The sequence below is a fragment of the Ammospiza nelsoni genome, chromosome 3 (genome assembly GCF_027579445.1).
Source record: "Ammospiza nelsoni isolate bAmmNel1 chromosome 3, bAmmNel1.pri, whole genome shotgun sequence".
In the NCBI taxonomy this organism is placed as follows: Eukaryota; Metazoa; Chordata; class Aves; order Passeriformes; family Passerellidae; genus Ammospiza; species Ammospiza nelsoni.
In genome coordinates, this window is record NC_080635.1 from 92,221,296 (window position 1) to 92,243,069 (window position 21,774).

General features: G+C 35.7%; 1 protein-coding gene across 1 annotated transcript in view; it reads right to left on the reverse strand.

The window, feature by feature from the left end:
• DOP1A (DOP1 leucine zipper like protein A) overlaps positions 1–21,774 on the reverse strand; it is a 61,062-nt gene that overhangs the window by 22,820 nt on the left and 16,468 nt on the right. The window contains exons 7-19 of the mRNA XM_059467330.1: positions 21,385–21,483; positions 20,202–20,301; positions 17,721–17,830; positions 15,626–15,734; positions 13,241–13,361; positions 12,421–12,540; positions 10,631–10,745; positions 10,178–10,207; positions 9,543–9,776; positions 6,489–7,113; positions 3,347–3,621; positions 2,570–2,722; positions 467–567 (exon numbers count right to left, since the gene is read on the reverse strand). Coding sequence (XP_059323313.1) covers positions 467–567; positions 2,570–2,722; positions 3,347–3,621; positions 6,489–7,113; positions 9,543–9,776; positions 10,178–10,207; positions 10,631–10,745; positions 12,421–12,540; positions 13,241–13,361; positions 15,626–15,734; positions 17,721–17,830; positions 20,202–20,301; positions 21,385–21,483 — 2,192 coding nt within the window. The remainder of the gene's footprint in view (positions 1–466; positions 568–2,569; positions 2,723–3,346; positions 3,622–6,488; positions 7,114–9,542; positions 9,777–10,177; positions 10,208–10,630; positions 10,746–12,420; positions 12,541–13,240; positions 13,362–15,625; positions 15,735–17,720; positions 17,831–20,201; positions 20,302–21,384; positions 21,484–21,774) is intronic.

Sequence of the window (21,774 nt, forward strand, 5' to 3'; positions counted from 1 at the left end):
ACCTCTTACACAAAACACAGATTAAACAAAAAAACTCATGTTTTAGCACTTGCTTGCTATTTGGTTTTGAAGTTTTTTTTTTAGTTTTACTGTTACATTCTACATAACATAATTCAATTCTGGGTTGTTTTCCTTCGCCTGCTCCTGTATTTATCAAAACACAGCAAGAACTCAGACATTAAACTCAATATACACCACAGTGATGGTCAATGAATATTGTCACCATTCCTTCCCCACACTCTTTATACCTTCCAGGAAAAATTTACAGCTTACATAGTCATCACTGTGAAAACAATTTTGTCTAACACAAATTCTTGTCCACAAATTCATTTTTTTGTCCTTCTTCCTTCCTCTCACATCTATACTGTAGTTCTTCAATTTTTCAATGCCCTATGTTGCCCATATAATACCATCAAAGATTTTGGAGTAAAGTTATTTCAACTGAATCAGACTTGCAATCACCAACCTGTCAAAGGTGCGGCCAAAGGAAGAAGATTTGTTAATATGAAGGTCTCGTGTGAGATGCCATAGCACTGCAAACTTGGCATGAGCTTCCATTCTTACTTTCTGTGAACCAAACCATAAGTTAGATCTGTCAGAATGTAAAACTTCTGGTAAGAACTGGAAAAAGAAAGTCATACAACATCCTAAATGATATAAGATATAATGAAATTTACTTCTTTGATTATGCGTTAAAGTACTATTTTTTAATCTTAAAAGCAGTAGAAACCAACAATAGGTGCCTATGAGCAATTAAGTACCATGAAAGGATTCTCTCCTATCTCCATCTTGCCTTAGTTTTAAAGTTTACCCTGTCTCTTTCTATTCAACTTATTTTTATTCCATTACTGCCATACTAGAAAGAAACAGAATAATTTTCTAGCTAGATATGTAGATTGAGCTCTTCACTAACGTGTAAATTTAACTCTGGAACAAACAGGACAAATAGGACATGCTTACTGCCCAAAGGATTCATAATGACTAATACAGTCATAGCAATAATATGCAGAATATCATACAATATCCTGAGTTAGGAGGGACCTACAAGGATCACTGAAGTCCAGCTCAGGATATTTAATGGTAAAAATGGTATAAAGTAACAATTTCTCTGTTTCTCTCTTTACTGAGGCTGATCCAGGCAAAGAGTTATTCCAGCAAGGCTGCAAACAACAGTAAATGTCGTGATATGACTTGAACACATGTATAAAAACAGCTTCATCCAAAAAGACAAGGAATCTAGTAAGCCTTAGTAAGAGTGAACAAAGCACAGCAATCAGGACAATTACACCAAATAAATAATCAAAATTACTTCAAGTACTCTAAGGGCTTAAACTAAATTACTAAATGATAAGCAAAGACACGAGGACAAAGATTTTCACTTGTTTGTTGTTAGAATATATGGTTATAGGACATGAACTGTAGGTATTTGTACCTTTAACCAAAGTTAGACAAAACTAAAAAATGTTGAAACCACTAACAATCTGACCTACTTCCAGACTTAGTTTACGTCATAAAACTTTAGAAGCTTTGCAACAGCTTCTTATCTATCCAATATCTGCCACAATAATGGAAACTTCAGGTAAAAGCTATGAAAATTACAAAAAAACCAAACAGTTCATGTTAAATAAACTAAAAAAAAAACAACCTCTCCACACCAAAAACAAAAACCAGAAGAGACATCATCACTTGTATTTAGAAAAATATGTTTCTCACAGGAAAATAATCCACAAGACTACTGCAAAATGCATACAGTTACACAAAATAATACACTGACAGTTATTGAATAGAGTGAAAATACCAATTCCCACAGACATTGAGATGACTCCATGCAAGCCCTTGCAATCCATGCTGTGAAGATGTAAGAAATTACTGCTTTCTCCAGAAGGTAGGCAGAAATAAGCAAGTTCTACATCCACAGTCACAGCAGTTTACAGAGCAGCCTAAGTGACACTAAAAATCATCACCAATTTCAACAATATGGCAAGCTGTGAACTGCACTGATTGACAGAATGGCTCACATTCACTCTTCTTGACCTGGTAACTCTGTTAGAATGGCAAAAAGGTAAGCACTCCTGAAGTCACACAACCATGAGTTGCTAGAATGTGTGAGCAAGTAATTCCCTTCTATTCATACTGTTGTAGCTCTGAAAATTGCTCATATACCTGAAATTTAAAGCAATACACAGGTCTCAAGTTGAATGTCAAATTGACAGCCTCTATGTGAAACAAATTTCTAGGTGAGGAAAAAAAAAAAAAGTACCTGTCATGACAAGAACTCCTACTAACAACAGCAAAAACTAAGCACATGCTTTTAGTATTGGGAAGCATCACATGACCTTGATAAGAGAGAAAGTCTCCTGCATAAGTCTGTTGCTGAATGGTGAAAAACCTCTGTTGCCTAGCATGGAACTAGAGACTCATCACAGACCTAAAGTAACTTTTGAAACAATGTAAGGCAATATTTCTTTCAATATTGAAGTTATTCATACCCTCCTCTGAGGGGTCCTTTATTTAAATATATTTCTGTATATACTTTACTCATCTTTAAGTAAATACATGAGCAACTTGCCTTGTCTCTGTGAGTCAGCTGCTGACTAATAACATCTTCACAAATGCTGGAAGATGGCACAAGGTTGTGCAGCTGGTAGAAGAGCTCCACACTCTTCTGATGATGCTGAGGAGTTCCATCACCCAGCTGGTCCCAAAGAGTTAAAGCTATATGCTTTGTACATGAAAAGAAAAGTTGCAAGAGACAAGTGAATGACTATCATGCCTTGTTCTGCTCCATGCAACAATGGGAGACATCACATCTGATGACACCTGTGACCAAGAGGCAATCTGTAAAATGGTTCCCCTTGTATGAACAGAAGGAATTGTTCAGAACACTGCAATAACTTACTACAAAAACAACTCCTGTTAAGAAGTCAGAACAGAAATAAATTTTCATTGAAATATAATTAACTACATAATATAACCTGCTGCTGATTATCTTTTGTAAAAGATTTCTTACATGAATTACATAAATGCAAAAATTGTTTACATAGTCCTACATTATGCACATCCCAGTTTTATACCTTTGCTGATTAATGCTGCTATTCAATCAGGTTTCGTTTATATCTTTAAACTATTCAATTAAAGGATTTTCACACAAGTGGTCAGTAAGAGAATAGCAGGAAGAAAACTTACTGTGTATTTCATATAGATTCTAACACAGGTTATAAATGTTATCAAAATATTCAGCAAGAAAATTTGGTTTAGCATATCAAGGATGGTAAAGGGGCCAAGACTTATTCTTCACCAGACAGAAAAAGTCTAAAGAAAACAGCAATGAGATACTGCATCTAACCTTGAAGAAGTCTGTCTTTTCAGCCATATATCTCAGATTGCCTTGAGTAAGAGGAGGTCTGATGACAACAGCCACTCTCCCCTGGTTAGGACTAAGAGGCTGAGCAGTTTCCACACTGTTCAGATTTTCTCCAGTGACAAGAGCAACGGATTGAGTCAATCCAACCAAGTCCATCACGAGGGAAATAGTGACACCCTGAACACTGAAATTGCTTGCCTGCTTGCAAGCATTCATTAAAGTCTGTAGCCACAGTGGAGGCTGCACTTGTTCACAGTCTGAAACAAAAATCACAGATTATGCATTTATTTAACAATCTAAATATTATGGAATTTTCCTCTTGTATTCCATAACTATATATGTGCATTTGTCCCTTCATATTTTAACCTGTCCATTTAGGAAAATGCAAGAGGAAGATACTTCCTGATGTATCTTAAAAATAATCCAGTTAAGAATGCAATACTGCATCACTTCAAACATTTAGTAATCAAAAATTAATAGAAAGATTTTAACAAGAAAGAGAAAAATTTTGTGGAAATGCATTCAGATGATTTCCTACTTCAGACAAAACTGGACTTTCAGTAGTTAGAACATACTTTCATTCACTTTTCTTCTTCACAAAATTCTTCACCAGCAATCAGGAACCTGCAAAGGTCAACCCTCTTAACACCCTAGATAGTAGTCTGGAATAATTCTGTAATATATTTTATAGAGCCTAGGATAATAAAATATATACATGCAGACTAATTTTAATTTGACAAAAATAGATTTGCCTGGCAACATTTTAAAAATAGAAGTCTCTGTGAAAATTAATGGTTTGGTGCCGAGCTATGATCCATTAGACCATACTCTGTTTTCACTGTAGGTGGTTGCTTCCCCCTTTTTACTGTCCTCTCACTTTATCAAGCCATACTCTAGGTTGATACTGGAAGTGTCTTTCTCTAAAGTTCACAGTCAACTCTCCAAGTGAATATTGCATCATTTTATTTTAGAGATACCAAACTAACTTCTCTTAAAACTTCAAAAGGACTCTATTGATCATGTTCCCAAAAAGGCAAATATAACCAGAACCAGACACAAGTGAAGAAGTGTTATTTAATAGGCACAAATACAGAACCCTTTTAGAATCAAGAGAAGAATGATGCAATTTCTAATTTATATCCACAGCTCCACTGGAGTCTAAATATACCTAACAATTCCATATTGTATTCTAGAGTGTACAGATACAACCATAGTTTTCAGCTTCACTCAATTCCCTTTTTAATTTCTTCAATAAAGATAGCTGAGAAATTAGGCATACTGTAGAATTAAAGGACAATTATATTAAATATCAGATTAACTTGTCTCCTTCAAATAAACAGACTGACCAGTGATTAAGAGCTATAGGGTCATATCACTCCAAATTTAGGAACCCTTCAACAAACACAGCCTCTTCTGCAGTACAAAAGCCTCATATCAACAGATGGGATAGTGTGAGAATTATGGAAACTACCTTCTTCCATTCTCTGTTCCAGGGCAATTCTCTGTTATGGGAAGTAGGCCCAGCACTATTCCCATCTGCCCTGACATTCTATACAACAGATGTTTACATTTGAAACAAAATCCTTCCTGCTGGTTTTACCCACCTACAACTGATGCTTATTCCTCAAAGTTACACTGTTTAATAGACTGCAAATGATAACTCACAAATAGGAAGGTTCAGATGATGAACAAAGAAACACAAATCCAAGGCATTTACCAAAAGTGAAAGGGATTCCTAGAAGCACTGCCCTCACACAAGGCACACAGTACTCAAGCTCTACAGGCTCTTTGCTCTACAGTGCACAAGGCAGCAATAAGCAAGTGCTATGTGCACCAAAAAGTAATAAGGAAACAGCTGACATTTTAGTCTTTGGACACAACACTCATTTGTAGGCTGTTTGGGAGAAATAAATAAATGAACACCTAGCATTTTCAGGGTCATGCTATAAAAGCACAGATATTCTGAGATAGATATTTTATAAAAGGTAGCAGATCTTTGCCATTGTCACGCTCATAACTAATAAACAGCTATAACCAAGCTGCCTTCAACTGACAAATATTTTGTATGCCTGGATGTTATGAAGTCACATATATGCTCTGCTCCTGGCTATAATGAAGACATAAACAACACATCTTAAAAACCACAAAAACAGAAGCAGTCATGTTAAATTTACAAGCTGGCTTCCAAAACCAAAGAAACTACTCATCTCCAAGCACTGCTCACCACTTAGCCTTGATTTGAAAATTGTAAATAAGAACAAAAAGTTGCAACTAGGAAATTTCCTAGAAAAAAATAAAACCAGAGATGACTGTGACATTAGACAAAATTAGTGTTACTATTTCTTGCATGTTCCAAGCATATCCACCATGAAAACATTCTAAGAAGCAACTCTCAGACTGCAGATCAGAAGTGGATCTAAACTTGGAACTGTAAACTGAAGACTTTACAAACTGTAAAATTGTTCATTCTAAAATGTCACAATTTACAGTAATCCATAACTCAGTGATTTAATCATGTCTGTACCTGAACAGTGTCATCTATCTGTGAACACATCCATACCTCACCAAAATTGATCATGTTTATTTTGTTTCTTAATGCAATTATAGAAGAATTTTTTGCAAGAACTGAGCCTTTCATAGGAGCGAAGTAGAATAAATTAAATTTCTTAGCTGGTATGATTTTTATTGGTCAGTAGCTTACAATTTCCATGTATTGCCAAAGTGAACAATGTGCACATCAATCCAGAACTGATTAAAGGAAGCTAAAAACATATTTGATGTGAGCTGTGGCTATTGCAATATGACAAATAAAACATTGTGGATCCATACAGTAAAGAGGAAGACTCAACAATATAGATTCTACTCACAGGCTTCAGTTAGCCTAATTTATATTTTTCACCCCAACATTAATTACTGTCAAATTCCATGCCAGCAATATTCTTAAAAATCTATGAGAAAATAATTTACTTTGCAAACAAACTAGTTGACACAGAAGAAAACTGATTTCTGAGAGGAACAGCAAACAATAACACACACAAAACGCAATAGTATTACATTAAATTTTTTGGCAGAAATATAAAAATGATTATTTGAAAAACAAAGAACAAATGAGAGTGCAGCTTACCAACTTCAGGCTTCCCAGGATGTAGCTCTGAAGTGCGGTTTCCCTCAGCAATGTAAACGGGAAAGCTCGAACATTCAAGGTAGAGCTGACAAGCAGCAATGAAGGCAGGAAGGTATTCTTTTGGTGTTTTCTTCTTGGTTGTTTTCTTCACCTTAGCATCATCTTGTGATTCTCTGTCCCATTTTGTACCCTGTCCTTGTGCTCTAGTGGGATCTACTGGAAGCTCTGCCGCTAAGGGCTGAGACAAGGAATTATTCTGAATGATATACAGGTTGATAAATCTGGTTAAAAACTGTTGGACATATTCCAAACAGCACTGCATTGCAGTCTTTTGGATTGTTTTCCCACTGCGAGTTGCTGTCCCCTGTGTCATTATGGAAGGAGGCTGCACAATGGTCTCCTCAGAACCCACAGTTGATGCTGTCTCAGTCTCTGAGGATGTGCTACCAACAATAGGGATGCCAGGTGCACTGTGACCTTCATTCAGTGCTCTGTCAATGTCATCAGTTGTATCTGCCTGGTATTGTACAAACTCAGTGAATCCACTTTCTGATGATCGACTGCTTGGAGGATTTTCACCATCTTCAAACACATCATTAGGATTTTCAAGTGACACTGATGGCACCTGAGCAATATAAAAGTTTAATGACTGTTCAAAATAGGTTATTTAGGTCTTAGCAAAACAATATTTATTAGTGTCTTCATTTGAAAGTAACAATTTTATTCCAGAGTTTTAAATGTATTCATACAAATACATTTTATGCAAAATTATATTTGGTGTTTCTGTGAGCCTGCCAGACTAAGCTAACATTAAAAAAAATTGTTTATCAAGAAAAATATTTAAATGTTATTGGTTTTAACATTTTCTTCATATCATAACTATGTCTACTCTATTATGAAAGAATGCTGAAATACATAGGCATAGGTATTATTAATTTATGCAGCATCATAAATCATCAAGTACAAAGTTATAATTACAAAAATATATAAACTTTTCATTTAAAAACTACTAATCATTTGCAAATAAAAAGAAAATAAATCATCTCCTCAAAATGAGAAAGAGAGGTTGCTGCAACAATAACAGTTCTTCATGACTTATATGTCTTAATTCCTTATAATTCAGAATATGCATAAATAGATGAATGGCTTTTACTCAGAAAAAGCACCCACAGTGGCTTTTTGCACTGCTCCAGCCCTCTTCAGTCATAGTAACTGGCAGTATAATGTCTGTTTCCTGGTGAGAATGTGAGGTACGGAAACTGGAATAGAAATGCATCAGTCAGTGGCCCTAAATGCAGGTGCCCACTTACTTCCAATCCTGCATTTTACCAGCAATGGCAGATGTTGACTGAGACCTAACAGGCCCAGAAGTTGTTTTGACTCTAAGCACTACCTGTGTTAAATATAGAACTTGAACTTTATGTAATAGTATGAAAAACTTTTTCATGAATAAATAAAAACAGTGACATTATTATTTACAGTGAATAACGTCTTGCTTAACCAGAGATGGAAGAATGGAAATCTGAGATATTACTGCAGAAAATGGTTAATGTACTAGAAAGCTGGAAGAGACTATGTCTCTATTGTATTTTACAAAATACAATCTAAAAGTGATTAGAAGCATGGCAAATCATTTCACTATCTCCTAAGAGAAACCATGACCATGTATGAGACAGTTGTAATTGGAAGCAGAAGGCCACTGAAAGTTCAAAGGGCAATATCATTCAATTAAAACAGGCTTTATTTAAAAAAAAAAAGGCAACAAACTAAAAACAAAACCAAAACCCCAAAAGAACAAAACAAGGCAGGTATCAATTAGCTAGAGAGAATAAGGATAGGATTCTGAATAAAGGATGCTGGAGTCCTAATTGACAATGGGAATGTGAGCCAGCAGTGGACTCCTTTGGTGAAGCAGACCAGCCACATCTAGGACTGTATCAGCAGAAGTACTATCACCAAATGAAGGGAAGTAATTAGTCCCCTCTAAACAATTTTAGGTCCACAAGCAGAATATTTTATCCAATTCTGCACTCATTACTACAAAGGCAACTGATGTACTGAGTATGCCCAATGCAAAGTCACCACAGGTGCTCCTGACATTGAAGAGATGCTCAGAGATTTGGATTTACTTGGTTTAAAAGAATGCTAAAATCTGTGGAGGGTTTGAAGAGGCTCTATTGCTCTCTGTGAGTTCCCATTAGGCAGCTGAAAAGATGGAGATATGCTCAGAAATCCACAGTGAAAGAACACAAGGCAACCAACACAAGCATCAACACTGGAAATTCTGATTAATTAACAGTGCAAACAAACAAGCTGTACAGAGAAGTCATGGTAACTTCATCCTTGGAAATATTCAAAATTAAGACAAATATGATCCAGAGTGACATGACCTAGCTTTAAAATAAAACCTAACTTTGAAATCAGCCCTGCTTTTAGCAGTGCCCTGCATCTGTCACTTCCAACCTAATATATTCTATGATGTTCCTTAAGTTTTTTCAGCTGGAAAACAAGGATTTCAGGGCATGTCACTTAACATACTTCACATAGCCATGGCTGCATAGAACAAAGTGGACCAAGATAAAAGAGAAATAGCTGCTGGCTGGTTCATTTTATTTCTTTAATAGATTATTGTAAGAACTTCACAGTGACAGTTAAATATGTGATGGGTATTAAACCAATGCACATAAATTGGGGGAGAGGAGAATTTACATATGCCTGATACGTAACCAAAATGATGAATTCTTTTCAGTCCTGTTATTTTACTTCATTATACTCTTGATGTGCTTTACAAACTTTAGTTGATTAGTTGTTTCTTAGGCCCTGATTCTGAAGTGATTTACACATGTACAGTATTATATCTGGGTAAAAAACCCTAAGAATCAAGAAATTTTACCACAATTATGAGTTATTTTGATTACCTAGGTTTCACATATATTGTGATATCTAAATCTAATCAAAGACTTGTAGGGTGTTCAACACAGGCTGTACAAAACTCCTTTATTTTTTCCACATAAGAAGCAATTGTGCAAGATGCTGCAAAACTTAATCAGTTACCTTTTTATTTTCCCATTCTTTGATGGAGCTGCTCTGTCCAGTAGGAAGCTGCAGGATACCATCTGTACCAGCAGAGAGTAATGGAGGCTGAACCTTACTAAGGATCTTTGAGCAGAGTCTGAGAGAATCAGTAAGCTCAGACAAGTGTAAAGTCTGAAGATGGCTTGTCAATGCAGAAATCATCCTGAGCAACAGCTGAGGCAAGTGTTCAGTCTGTATTTCAATGTAAGTCTCCTAGTAACAGGAGTAGTAAAGTAATAATAAAAACTTGTTAATTGTCACACCAAATTCCATCCTGAAATTTATTTTCTATAACAGAGCTACCTATCATTTGCTTAACTCTGTTCTAAACATACTGAACATGGAAAAAGGAAAATTAACATCTTAATATCCGTGAATAAGAAATACATGCTTTACTAAAAAATACTTACAAAATTAACTTTAAAGTTGGGTAACAAACAAATAGAAATATATTTAGCTCTTTTTCAAACTAGCATATATTGTTTAAATACATTTAAAAACATCATAAGAAGGCTGAAGAATGCTACTATTACTTTATTAATCTTAAGATAAAAGTTTAAGAATGAAAGATAAACACGTAAAGAGCTAAAGGAAGAACAGGCTGATTGCCATACCTGACACAGCACTCTCATACTTCTAGTAGGCTTTGAAATGAGAAAGCAAAGAATTGAGGAAAGACAGCTATAGAAAAACAGTTCCAACAGTCTTTGCTACATTAAGCAATGACAACAGAAAAAGAAGATACATCTTATGACATTTAAAAGATCCTTAAAAGAAAGCTGTACATTCAAACTAGCATATCAAACTACAAAAGACTATACCTGCAATGAATACACAGAAAAGAAAATGAGGACAGATTAAAATTTTCAGTTATAAGCATCATAAAACCCATTTCAGTTATGTCTAACCAGTCCACCAAGAATCATACAATGAACCAAAAACTTCTTTTAATGTCAATTTATGTCAATATATTTTCAGGAAAATCAATTAATAAAGTATATATAGTATTTCTGCAGACCATAAATATACAGAATCCCAATGTTAGTAATGAATAAAGGAATTCTTACCAAAGAAACAATATCCAACAAAAAATCCACTAACAAGCAGAAATTTGTCAGAGGTAACTCAGATTGCTCACTATCACCTCCAGGCCCAGTTTGAAGTCTGGCATGTAAAGTCCTCCTGGAAAATTCAAATGGAGTTTCACAATATTTTTCATTCCCCTTATATTGACCATATTTCTGTAACTTAATGCAAAGCTGTATATATTGGGTGATAATCACTATAAACCAATAAGCAATTTCTCATTTCACTGTTAAGTAGCTTATTTGGCCTCATGCCATCCTTTCAGAAAAAGCCGGAACCAGCCTTTTGCTGTAAAACAAACAAACAGTCTTCATTTGTAAAATAAGGAAATCCAAGCTGCAAAAAATTGAGCATGGAAGACAAAAACTTAGATAATAGAGCAGCTCATGCAGGAAAAAGCCTTAACAAAAACAATTCTCCAGATTTCATTTATTTATAATGCAATTTTGTGTCCATGATGACAGTAACACTACTTATATGTAGTGAAATACTCACCTGCATGTTACCTGGCTGTAGATGATTATCCTTATGTTAGCAATTCAGCCCAACACACAAAAATCAAGTCATAGACATCTAGATCAACCTCTCACACTGAGCAGGACTGCTAAAAACACTAGATAAATTTGTCCACAGTTCTGTCTAGCAGAGTTCTGGAAATCTCACAAGAAAGTTCCACAGCCTTCCTGGCTTCCACTGTTCCACCTCTTCCACTGCTGCACATGTTCTTAGCAAAGCTTTTCTCAAAGTCCAACCTGACCACTTGAGTGAGCACTTGTTGCTGTCCTTTGTTTTCCATCAGCTGTTATAAAAAGTATAGCTGTATGAACTTTGCAAATGCCTTTCAGGAAGTCATAACGTGCCATTCAATTTCCCTCTTTGCCAGGCTAAAACAAACTCACCTACCTCAACCTTCAATGCAATGTCCTATAACTGACCAGCTTAGCAGTTTCTCTACCAGAGTCTCTTCAGTTTCTCAACACTTCTCTTCAGGTGGCGTGTCCAAAGCTGGACACAATATTCCATGTCTGTCCTTAGAAACACTAAGTGAAAGGAAAAATAATTTCCTTTCACCTGCTGCCCATGGTCCTCACAATGTAGCCCAAGACACACACACAGTTACTCACTGTTGACTCATAGACAAATTCATGTCCAAGTATCTTAATATTTTATCAAGAAATTCCATAAGCAATGGAAAAAAAATTCTACTAATTTCATTTGACATCTCTAAATCATCTACCCCTTGCTACAGCAAAAATCCCTGCTCTTCTGTGGTCCCTTCATCCCCTTCCCTCCTGTTAATATTTTCAACTTTCCTGATTTATGGTTTGCTATTTTCTCCTGTAGCCCTGCTTGTCAAGCACAGAATCCCCACACTTCTTTTTCCCTAAAAGAGCAGGACAAATGATGACACATCAGGTGTTTGGCAAATCTATCAATTTTACCAAAAGTGATTTGGACAATGAGTAATCCTGTACTGGCCAGACAGAACAAAAATTAGTTTTGAGGTCACTCTGGAGTCTGTCCTTCAGTAGAGGGGCTAATTCTGTCTCTTGATTTAACCCAGACACTGAGTTTATGAGAACTCACACTGCTAAGACCCACAATCACATCTGAAGAAAACTGGCCAAAATGTTGAAATTATAGGGATGGGAGGAAAAAAATACTTACAGGCTTAATGATCTCATGAGACTGACTTCTTTGAAGAAAAATGTATACAAAACAAAAATTAACTTCAACATTACCCATACAGAGATTAAATATTATCACCTACCTACAACACTCTTCAAACCAACGAGCAATGTAATCCCACATATAATAAGGCTCGAAGGAATTGAACAGAAGATTGGCAGTTTTGATCAATTCTGCTGTTTTCTTGTTTTCTCTCAGTTTGCTGAAAGAAAATAGAAAGAACATTTCATATTTTTATACTTATTTTTCAAGTTATATAACTACACATCCCTGTGAGTTTACCCACTGTCAAGTAACACTGACAAATGACCCTCCTCCCATCACCTCCCATCCCTACAAGTAGCTGTTGCTCAAGGGCTCAGGATATTGGCAGGCTGCTCATACCAATGTCTTTTCACAGTTGCTAGGTTTCTCCTCTATCCTTTCTTTAATATTTGTCTTTTAACCACATTTTAATAGATCTGTTTTTACCATAATTGCTCCTACAGTTGTTTCCTACTCTCTCCAGCTTTGAACATTGCTGTCCTCTCCAGCTTTCAAAATACTAAATTCAAATCTTCAAAGTCTATATCCCACTTCCCAGCTCTCTTGTAGCAGTCTTCATTTTTCTATTACAAGAAAATTCAGTCAATTTTGTTTTTGAAGAGCACAGATATAAAGAATATCACAATCAATCAAACAAGCATTTTTGTCATAGATGAATAAAAACTGTGCTAAATATTAAAAAATTAAAATAATAAAGCCAACCACTTCACACCTTTGCACTGAACACAAATTGCAATTAATGTCAATAGATCCTGTATCATGCAGAAAACACGTCACAGTCCCTCACGCTTGACAGTCACGGTTCCAGCAACAAAGATCCATTATTTAATACAAAATACATTATACTCATTATTTACCTGCTTAGCTGTGTGTGATCTTTATTGAAAGATGGTTCTGTCTGAAGCTCCAGTTCTGCCTTGCACTGTGTATATAATGTTCGAAACACTTCAATCAACACATCCTCCAGGATGGCAGGGCCTAGGGAGAAATACCAGCAGTCACACCCTTGAATTATAGCATTGTCAACAGTCCACAGCTGAAAGCTATTGGAATCATTAGCTAGCTTTAGTCATTGAAACCACAACAGTTCTTCTGGCTCAATCTCATAAACTACCTGAATGTCAGAAGGTTTGGTTCGTTTGCATTCCAGAAACACTGAGACAACTGTAGTGCCTGGGAGTACAAAGCACAAGCCCCATGTTCAGTGTGTGTACAATGGCAGCTGGGTGCAAACACACCGAGTGCAAAAGCTGTGCAGTCACAGCAGGACACATCATGTTCAAGCCAACACACCCCTTTTACTAGCTCAGCTCAGTAACATGGAAATGGACTTCATGGATTCTTGATCAGAGGTGCCTTTCAGTCAAAATACTTTGAAATACTCACCCCTAAGCTACCTCATGCTTTTAGCATATGGACAATACACTCATATTTAAATGCAAATACAAGATAAAATATTTTGAGCATCATCCTTCTTTTTAATTTGAGACAGGTTTTTTTTAGCTCAGGATATAGTCTGCAGGGTACTTTTGGAAGTATTTTTGAAAGTGTGCAAACTGCAGCACAGAAAGCCAACTGCAGTCTGGGCTGCATTGAAAAAGTCTGGCCAGCAGGCCAAGGGGAATGCTTCTGACCTACTCTGCTCTTGTGAAACTCCACCTGGAGTACTGCATCCATCTTTGGGATGCCCAACATAGAAACATGGACCTGCTGGAGCAAGTGCAGAGGAGGGCCACAAAGATACCAAGTGGGCTGCAACATCTCTCCTATGAAGACAGTCTGAGACAATTTGGATTGCTCAGCTTGGAGAAAAGAAGGCTTTAGAGAGACTTCATTGCAGCCTTTCAGTACTTAGATGGGGCTTATGAAAAAGAGGGAGAGAGACTTCTTATACAGGCAGATGGGAATAGGACAAGGGGGAACAGTTTTAGACTGAAAGAAGAGAGATTTAGATTGGATGCTAGGGAAAAATTCTTTACCCAGAGGGTAATAAGGCACTGGAACAGGCTGCCAGAGAAGCCATGGATGCCCCATCCCTGATAGTGTTCAAGGTCAGGTTGGATGGGGCTTTGAGCAGCTTGGTCTAGTGGGAGGTTTCTCTGCCTGTGGCAGGGGCTTTGGAACTGGATGATGTGTAAGGTCCCTTTCAATACAGAACATTCTATGATTCTATAAACAGCTCCTCCTTTGGATTTCAGCTAAATCTCAATTTTGAAGAAAAAAACTCCAAATTTTTTTAAAGGAATTTAAAAAGTAATCCTGCTTGAGGAATCATTTTTTATGTGCTTCCTAATCTCACTGAGCTGCCTTCAGTAAGAGTATGCTCACGGACTTAAGCAAAAATCCTTTTCGATTATTCTACCTCATTTTGCTGAAAGAATCCTCAAAGCTTTGCTTCTTCATGAAATCTTAACATATACATTACCTCTGAACATTTAGACTGATCCCTAGAAAACATAAATTACAAGGAAGATGGCAAACTTCTGACACATATTTTGTTCCTTGTAGTTCTTCTGTCCTGATAATTTCTTTTAATTATTGCATTTTTATGGTTTTATTATCCCACTCTCAAATCTGATAATGGATTTAAAAAACTGTTTTGATTTTTTTCATTCACCTTCAAAACTGTATTCCAAAGAAAAAGGCAAGATATCCAAGCCTTAACTGTAAATACATTTGTCCCATAGTCCTCAGCCCTTATCTGCTAAAGAGGGCATTTAAACACTTTAAATAGGGGAGGGAAAATTGAAAAGAAACACGAAAAAGAAATCCCAACAAACCACCCACAAAACCAAAAAAAAAGATTTGCTTCCTCTGCATAAGTTCTTCTGAAAAAAAATTAACTGTTTCATTATTAATATCTATTCTCTCTGTGTGTATAATAAAGAAATAACAGGTTATTCCCAAAAGAAATAGCTGAGATCTATAATAGTAAAAGTCATTATTGGATGAAAGAAATGAAAAAGATCCAATCTGCACATCTTCCAACACGCACTTAGCTCTCTCTAAGACTTTGACTTACTGTTTCCTGTGTATAAAGTAGAAGAAATGGCATTTGGTAAAAGGTAAATCTGATGAATGCATTAAATTAAGTACAAAATATAGATACAGCTTGTAAGACCTAAGAAATCTGGGTAACCTGACAGTACTAAGCATATAACTTATTCAATTTGATAAAAAAGGAGAAAAAAATTCAAAGCAGAATCACATGAAACAAATTAAAAAGAGTAAATGAAAATTACCCAGTTCAGGCTTATCCAGCAAACTGATAAGAATTCGAAAAGGCTTTAAGTCTTGCATTAATGTGCTTTCTTCTCCCTGTCCATTAACTTGCAATATTCCAACCATTGCCTACAAAGAGCAAAAACATATCAGGAAAATAATAAGAAAGATAAAAAGTAATAAAAGCTGCACATAAAGGGAAAATTCTCAGTAGTGCAGATCACTATTTCATCTTGCTGCAGCTCAGTCTCCCACTATTAAGTTCTCTCAACTTTGCCGTTGAGAACATTTCTGCAGAACAGAACTTGTTAACTTGTATTTATTTAAAATCAAAACAGAGTATTATAGGCAGGTAACTCAATATTTCTTAAGAATAAAACAGAATACATGAGCATTAATGAACAAATTATTTGAGAAGATAAAGTAGGTAGATATTAAGGGCTTAATAAAACACCATCTGTCCTATGACATCCTCATTCACGAGGATGAAAACTTCCTTGACTAAATAACAATGACAACTTTGAAATAAATGGGAAGACTGAGTTTCTATGACAAAGCAGGTTAGGGAATGAGCTGCAGAATTAAAAAAAGCCCCATGAGATGACCACAGATTTTGCTTAGTTTTCTGCCTCGCTGACTTGACTGTCTGAGATAGTTTGTTTCTTTTACAGTTTCAAAAAAAAAGGACAAAGAAGAAAAAAAAAGATAAGAAAGAGCCATGAAAACCAGTTTGGCCTTGCTATCTGCTACAAACCAAGTATTATCATCAAGTATCTTAAAAGAAAATCCTTCTGTGCTTTCATATGTCTTTAGAAGGCCAGAATTATCAGTACATTGTATCTGTGAATAAGATATGAGTTGACTGGATAAAACAGAACACAAAGAGATGGCTAGAGAATAAGGCAGAAAAGAGCAATGCTTTACAAGTCTTTCAAGAGACAGCAAAAGGTTTCAGAAGCTACACGTCATTTGTATTATGTATAGGCAAGGCATATACAGAATACATTCTGATGTCCATATTCTTTAGACAGAAAAGCTTTATTGACACTGATTAAGTTTGAAAGATGCACAGATTTAAAAAGACCTTCACTATTAACCATGCCTAAATGTCGCTAAAAGCTCACCAGGGTATTTTTATATAACGTACAGGTGAAACTGTATCTCATTCAGGCCTCTCCTTTACATTTGAGTAATTTCTGAATCGTCTGCTAAGGAAGGCAGAAATGTGATAAGCGAAGGGTGAGAGGGTGCCAACAAGGTCCTTGCTGTGGAATACTGGAATTCTGAGGGCTCTTCCTCATCAGTAGAACAGTAGATCTCACAACTTTCAGATAAAATTGAAGGCGCTAGCTCTATGCTGGGTGTCAGCTTTGAACTGGGATGAGCTGAATATTCTTGTCAGCTACTACTGTTAGAATTGCCACTGCCATTCCCATACATAGCATCACAGCTCTGACTCAGAAAAATCCTGACCTTATCAATTTGCCTTAAAGATAAAATGTCTCCCTGACTTCAATATCAGACTCACAGAAGTTTAAAAGACATCTGTATTTCGATTACTGTGAGAAAAGCAGCACAATTCTTAGAACCAGTGATCTCAGCTCACATAGGAAGGCTTTAAGGGTAAACTAGTTTAACTGCCAATTTTCTCAACTATTCCTGGCTGCCAACAGAGAGCAGAAGATGCTCCCTTTCCCTAGGGGAAAGAAAGACCCTTTTAATACAGAGTTTGAGTGCCATCTGATAACTTTTTTCTGATTCCCAAGACACAGAGGAGTTTCCCCTATCTACAGAAGAGAATTCTCCAATTCAGTTTCATGAAAGAACAGGCTCCAGTGTGCAGGGCTCATAATCAAGTAATATCCACATATACCTCATTCATTGTGAAAAAGGAGAGGGAGAAATCTAATTCTGTTCATCCTGCTATTCTAGACGTCCTCATTTTTCCACTGAGAATGTTTTGGAAGAATAGGACACAAATATCACAAAAAGACAAGATTACATTGTCACATTGCATTGGCAAGTCAAAAGATAAAGTTACAGCAATTTTGATCAGGATCTGTTTATAAAAATATATGCCCCAAGAAAACTGTATAAATAAAACTGTACAGCTACCTGAACTAACATCTCCTTAGAGAAGGTGTTGAAATAGTAAGTGGCATGCTCCTCAGGATTGCTGTGCCTTGTACTTCTGGGTCCTACAAGGGCACCATTGTTATCAAAACCTTCAAGCAAACAAAAGACAAAGCAGATAAATATTTGCAGTTTAATAGAACACATTGGCAATTTCTTTAAACTAGAAATCACACACTAGCACTGGTAACTTACCAGTATGAAGTCCAAGTCATGTCGGCAAGAAAAAGATGATTTTATAGAATTTAATAAGGGAAACTAAGTTATATTTTCACACAAGCAGTTTGCATACAAATAACAAAAATTTAGTTTTATGCAATATTATCAACCAATTACATCTCGTACAATTGAAAAATGTTCACAAATGCTGCAAAACCCACAATCCTTAAAATAAAGCCACAAGCTGTCACATAAAAAATATTTCAATATTAATGAGAACACAAAATTCAATGTTTTAAGTATATAGAGATGATAATCAAAACACAGTGATGTGTTAGAAAGAATATCAGTTATACTACAAAAAATATTTTTTTGTTCAAAATTATATTAACAAGATGGACCTTTGTAATGTAAATTTCTTTTCTTTTCCCAGTAAGTTTTTAATTGCACAAAAAATAGGCTTAAGGAAGAAAAAAAAATCTATTGGTTAACAATGGCTAAGATAACCTGATTTAAGGAGATATATGCCATTTCTATTCACAGAGAATGTTAATAGGTAACCTCTAGCTGTAAAACAACAAGAAGGAATAGCACACACCAGAATTAAATAATTCCACACAGAACAAAAGAATTAAGACAGTCTTTCAACATAACTGATCTCCATCTGCAATGCCTTATATTAGGAATAGAATATCATGATTATGGAAAAGCAGCACAACATGCAAAGGAAAAAAAAAAGCAAAAATCCAATATTGTCAGAAAGTTTGTTCAAATATCTAGCAAATAGATGAAGTAGCTGTTCACAACACAGGACATGGAAGTCACTGTAAAAGTATTCTCCAAAGTTGCATGACTTTCTGTGGAGACTATGTTCATGAAATAGCTATATATGAAGATTCTACAACTAAAAAAAGCAGCATGATATTTTAAATACATGAAATACCTTTTTCAATAATAGCAAATGACATATCTAATTCATTCAAATTTAGATGAAACATGAGTGCAGTGTTTAATCTAGAAACTATTTCTTCCCCAGATTTGAAAATGCAGGTATGGAGCACAACACTGCATTTCATTGTCTTTCTTTAAAAGACTAATACCTTGCAAGTCAATGTCTTGAAGAATGATTAACCAAAGAAGGCAGGATTTTCTCATATTGAACTTCTAAACCACTACAGCAACACAACCAAGCCCCTCATGCAGAACACTGTTGCTGACTTCTTCCCTTCTCATAATTTCAGCTCTCTCTCAGGGCCCTTTGCTCTCACATCCTTCCTCCCCAGCCACCACCCCAGGCTGCCTGCCCCTGACATCATAACTACCAGCTGGGCAAGGTTATGGGTAGCCCAAGAAGCACATATGTGCTTGCTGGTGAGCTGGGAAGTCAAACAAAGAAGGTAACAGCAGACTACAACACATATCAAGCAGAGAAGTCACTTCATGTCTCTTCATTCAGTCTCCAGCTCCTGGGACACACTTAGGAACTTCCATGATTTTGACTTCTTTCAAAAGGGCTTTAAAGAATAACTGATCAGATTCATGTGACTACAGGCTTCATTTCCTTAAAATAACAAGAATAAGAGTAATTTTTTTCCAAAATTTTCTAATTTTTTTTCTAAAATTTTCTAATCTCTGGTCTTCTAACTATTCTCTGAATGGTCAAGAGTCTTCTAATAGCTGTAACTCTCTGCTACCCTCTTCTAACTATATGCTGGTTTTGTATACAAATTTAAATTTCTACTGTATTGATTTTCTGTCATTTGGTAGAATTGTATTCCAAATTACTCAATTTTTACTCCAGAAAGGTGTTGAGAAGTGATTGGTGATCTGTTAATTCAATGAGGCAAAGATCTAATGAATTTTGAAGTTTGCATACTGTAATACCAATGCTCTTCAGCATTCTTTTCTACCTTCTATACTGTTGTGCTCCAGCTACCATTTACACTCTATAATGCCTATTCTCTGTTTTCTCCAGTCTACGTTTTTAGAGAAAAAGTTTCAGAGTGCCTGTTTCCATGAGCCTACTACACCAGGCTCTACCCTTGAATGTGGCCCATAATGCTGTTAGAAGAAAATGCATCAACAATTTACATGACAGGAATGAGTTCCAGGATGACTATTCTTCATCTTCTGTGTCCATAAAAAGTGCCTTTCCCTCTTATGAAAGAAATTGAGTATTTCATTTTTCCAAGATTCTTTCTCCAGAGTAGTGGAGAAAGAATATTGGAACAATTATCTCCACGGATAAGGAAAATCCAGCCCATCCTCCACTTTTAGTGCCAATGGGATGAAATACAAACCTACCCAGGAGCCATGCATAAAGCCTTCGGTTGAGGGACATATCCCTGCGCAGCACTACGTGAAGGGCTGCTGACAAAATTCTGATCATGTCTGGACGCGTCGCCTGAAGAAGTTAGAAACACATTTAAGTTTAACTATGAAAAGTAATGCTTTTTCTGTGTTAGCAGCATAATGCTCATTAAAACCTAGCTAGTTTCATGTTTTGACATTTCTGAATTCCACACAGTACAAGAAATCTTGCTCTTAGAAAACCAAAATATGATTATTGTTTGGAGTAGATACTATATATTAACACACACCCTTTAAAAACAGCAAAAATAACAGATTTGACAGCTCCTTTTTATTACAAGACATTTCATATTACTATGAGGCAAAAGCTTTAGAAGAAAATTATTAAAATCCAGTTTAAAAAAAAAATAAAGTACTTTTTCAGTTTCTTACTACTTTAAATGGTCGTGTAAGTTTTAATATTGAAAAAATGTTGTATTGATAATTTCAACATTTCAGTACCTAAATAGAGACACTCCAAATACTCCTATAGTAACTGATAAATGTGAATGAAGTCCTTCCACAAGCAAGAACACAGCTCTTTCTTACATAAAAGTGCAGGTTTTTCCTAATTTCTAAAAATATGAGAACCAGTCTTGTATAAGTTTTCTTCTAGGAGTTAAATAATTCATGGATCATTTAAAAACAGGATACAACTAACAATAAATGCAGTCCAAAAAAAATTATCTAGAAGTTGTAAGGTCTATCTCCCACTAATGCTACAGCTAACCACTCACCCAAAACCAAACATCATTTTCAATTCTCTAGTGTTCTGAATCTGTTGTGCTAAGAGGATTAACTTTTGCTTATTTTGAACACTGGGAATTGGAAACTTGCAAATTAACAGGTAATTTGCTTTCTCATCAAACTGGAGCAAATTAAAAGCTTCTGCATAGATTAAACATAATTCAAGCTTGCATACAGAGAAGTTAACTTTAACTTCAAAGTCAACACATCAAGTTAAAACGCAGAAGAGCAGAGATGAGAATAGCCAAATCTATCAGAGAAACTCCTACATGTGACTCTTGTTGGAGCTTGGAGAAAATCATTAACAAAAACCAACCAAATACTGCTACTGACATAAGAAGTGAAATACGTTTAGGAATTTGTCAATTCATCTCTCATGTTAATAACCTACCTGGCTCATATGGAAAGGAAAACAAAAAAGGATAAGGTCCAATGTGCTCCTCTGTACTAAAACACTGGTATCTTGCACTGAAGTGCTTACTGCTTCCACCTGAAGTAATGGCAGAACCCCCCCCAGAATAGTTATTTATTATTTTAAGGAGGTAGATATAAGACAGCACTCAAAAATAAGAACAGTTATTCACAAACAATGATAATTACTAAATGAAGTTATTTTAAATTTTAAATAATGAAACAAGACAAAACAGGAAAATAAAAAATTTCATAACTGAGGAAATATAAAATCAACAGATCCCCTAAACTATAGAAACAGCTTTTGCTTTTTGAATATTACCAATGAATATCTTAAGTTTAAAAGACAAAATTATTCTCTACATCTTTA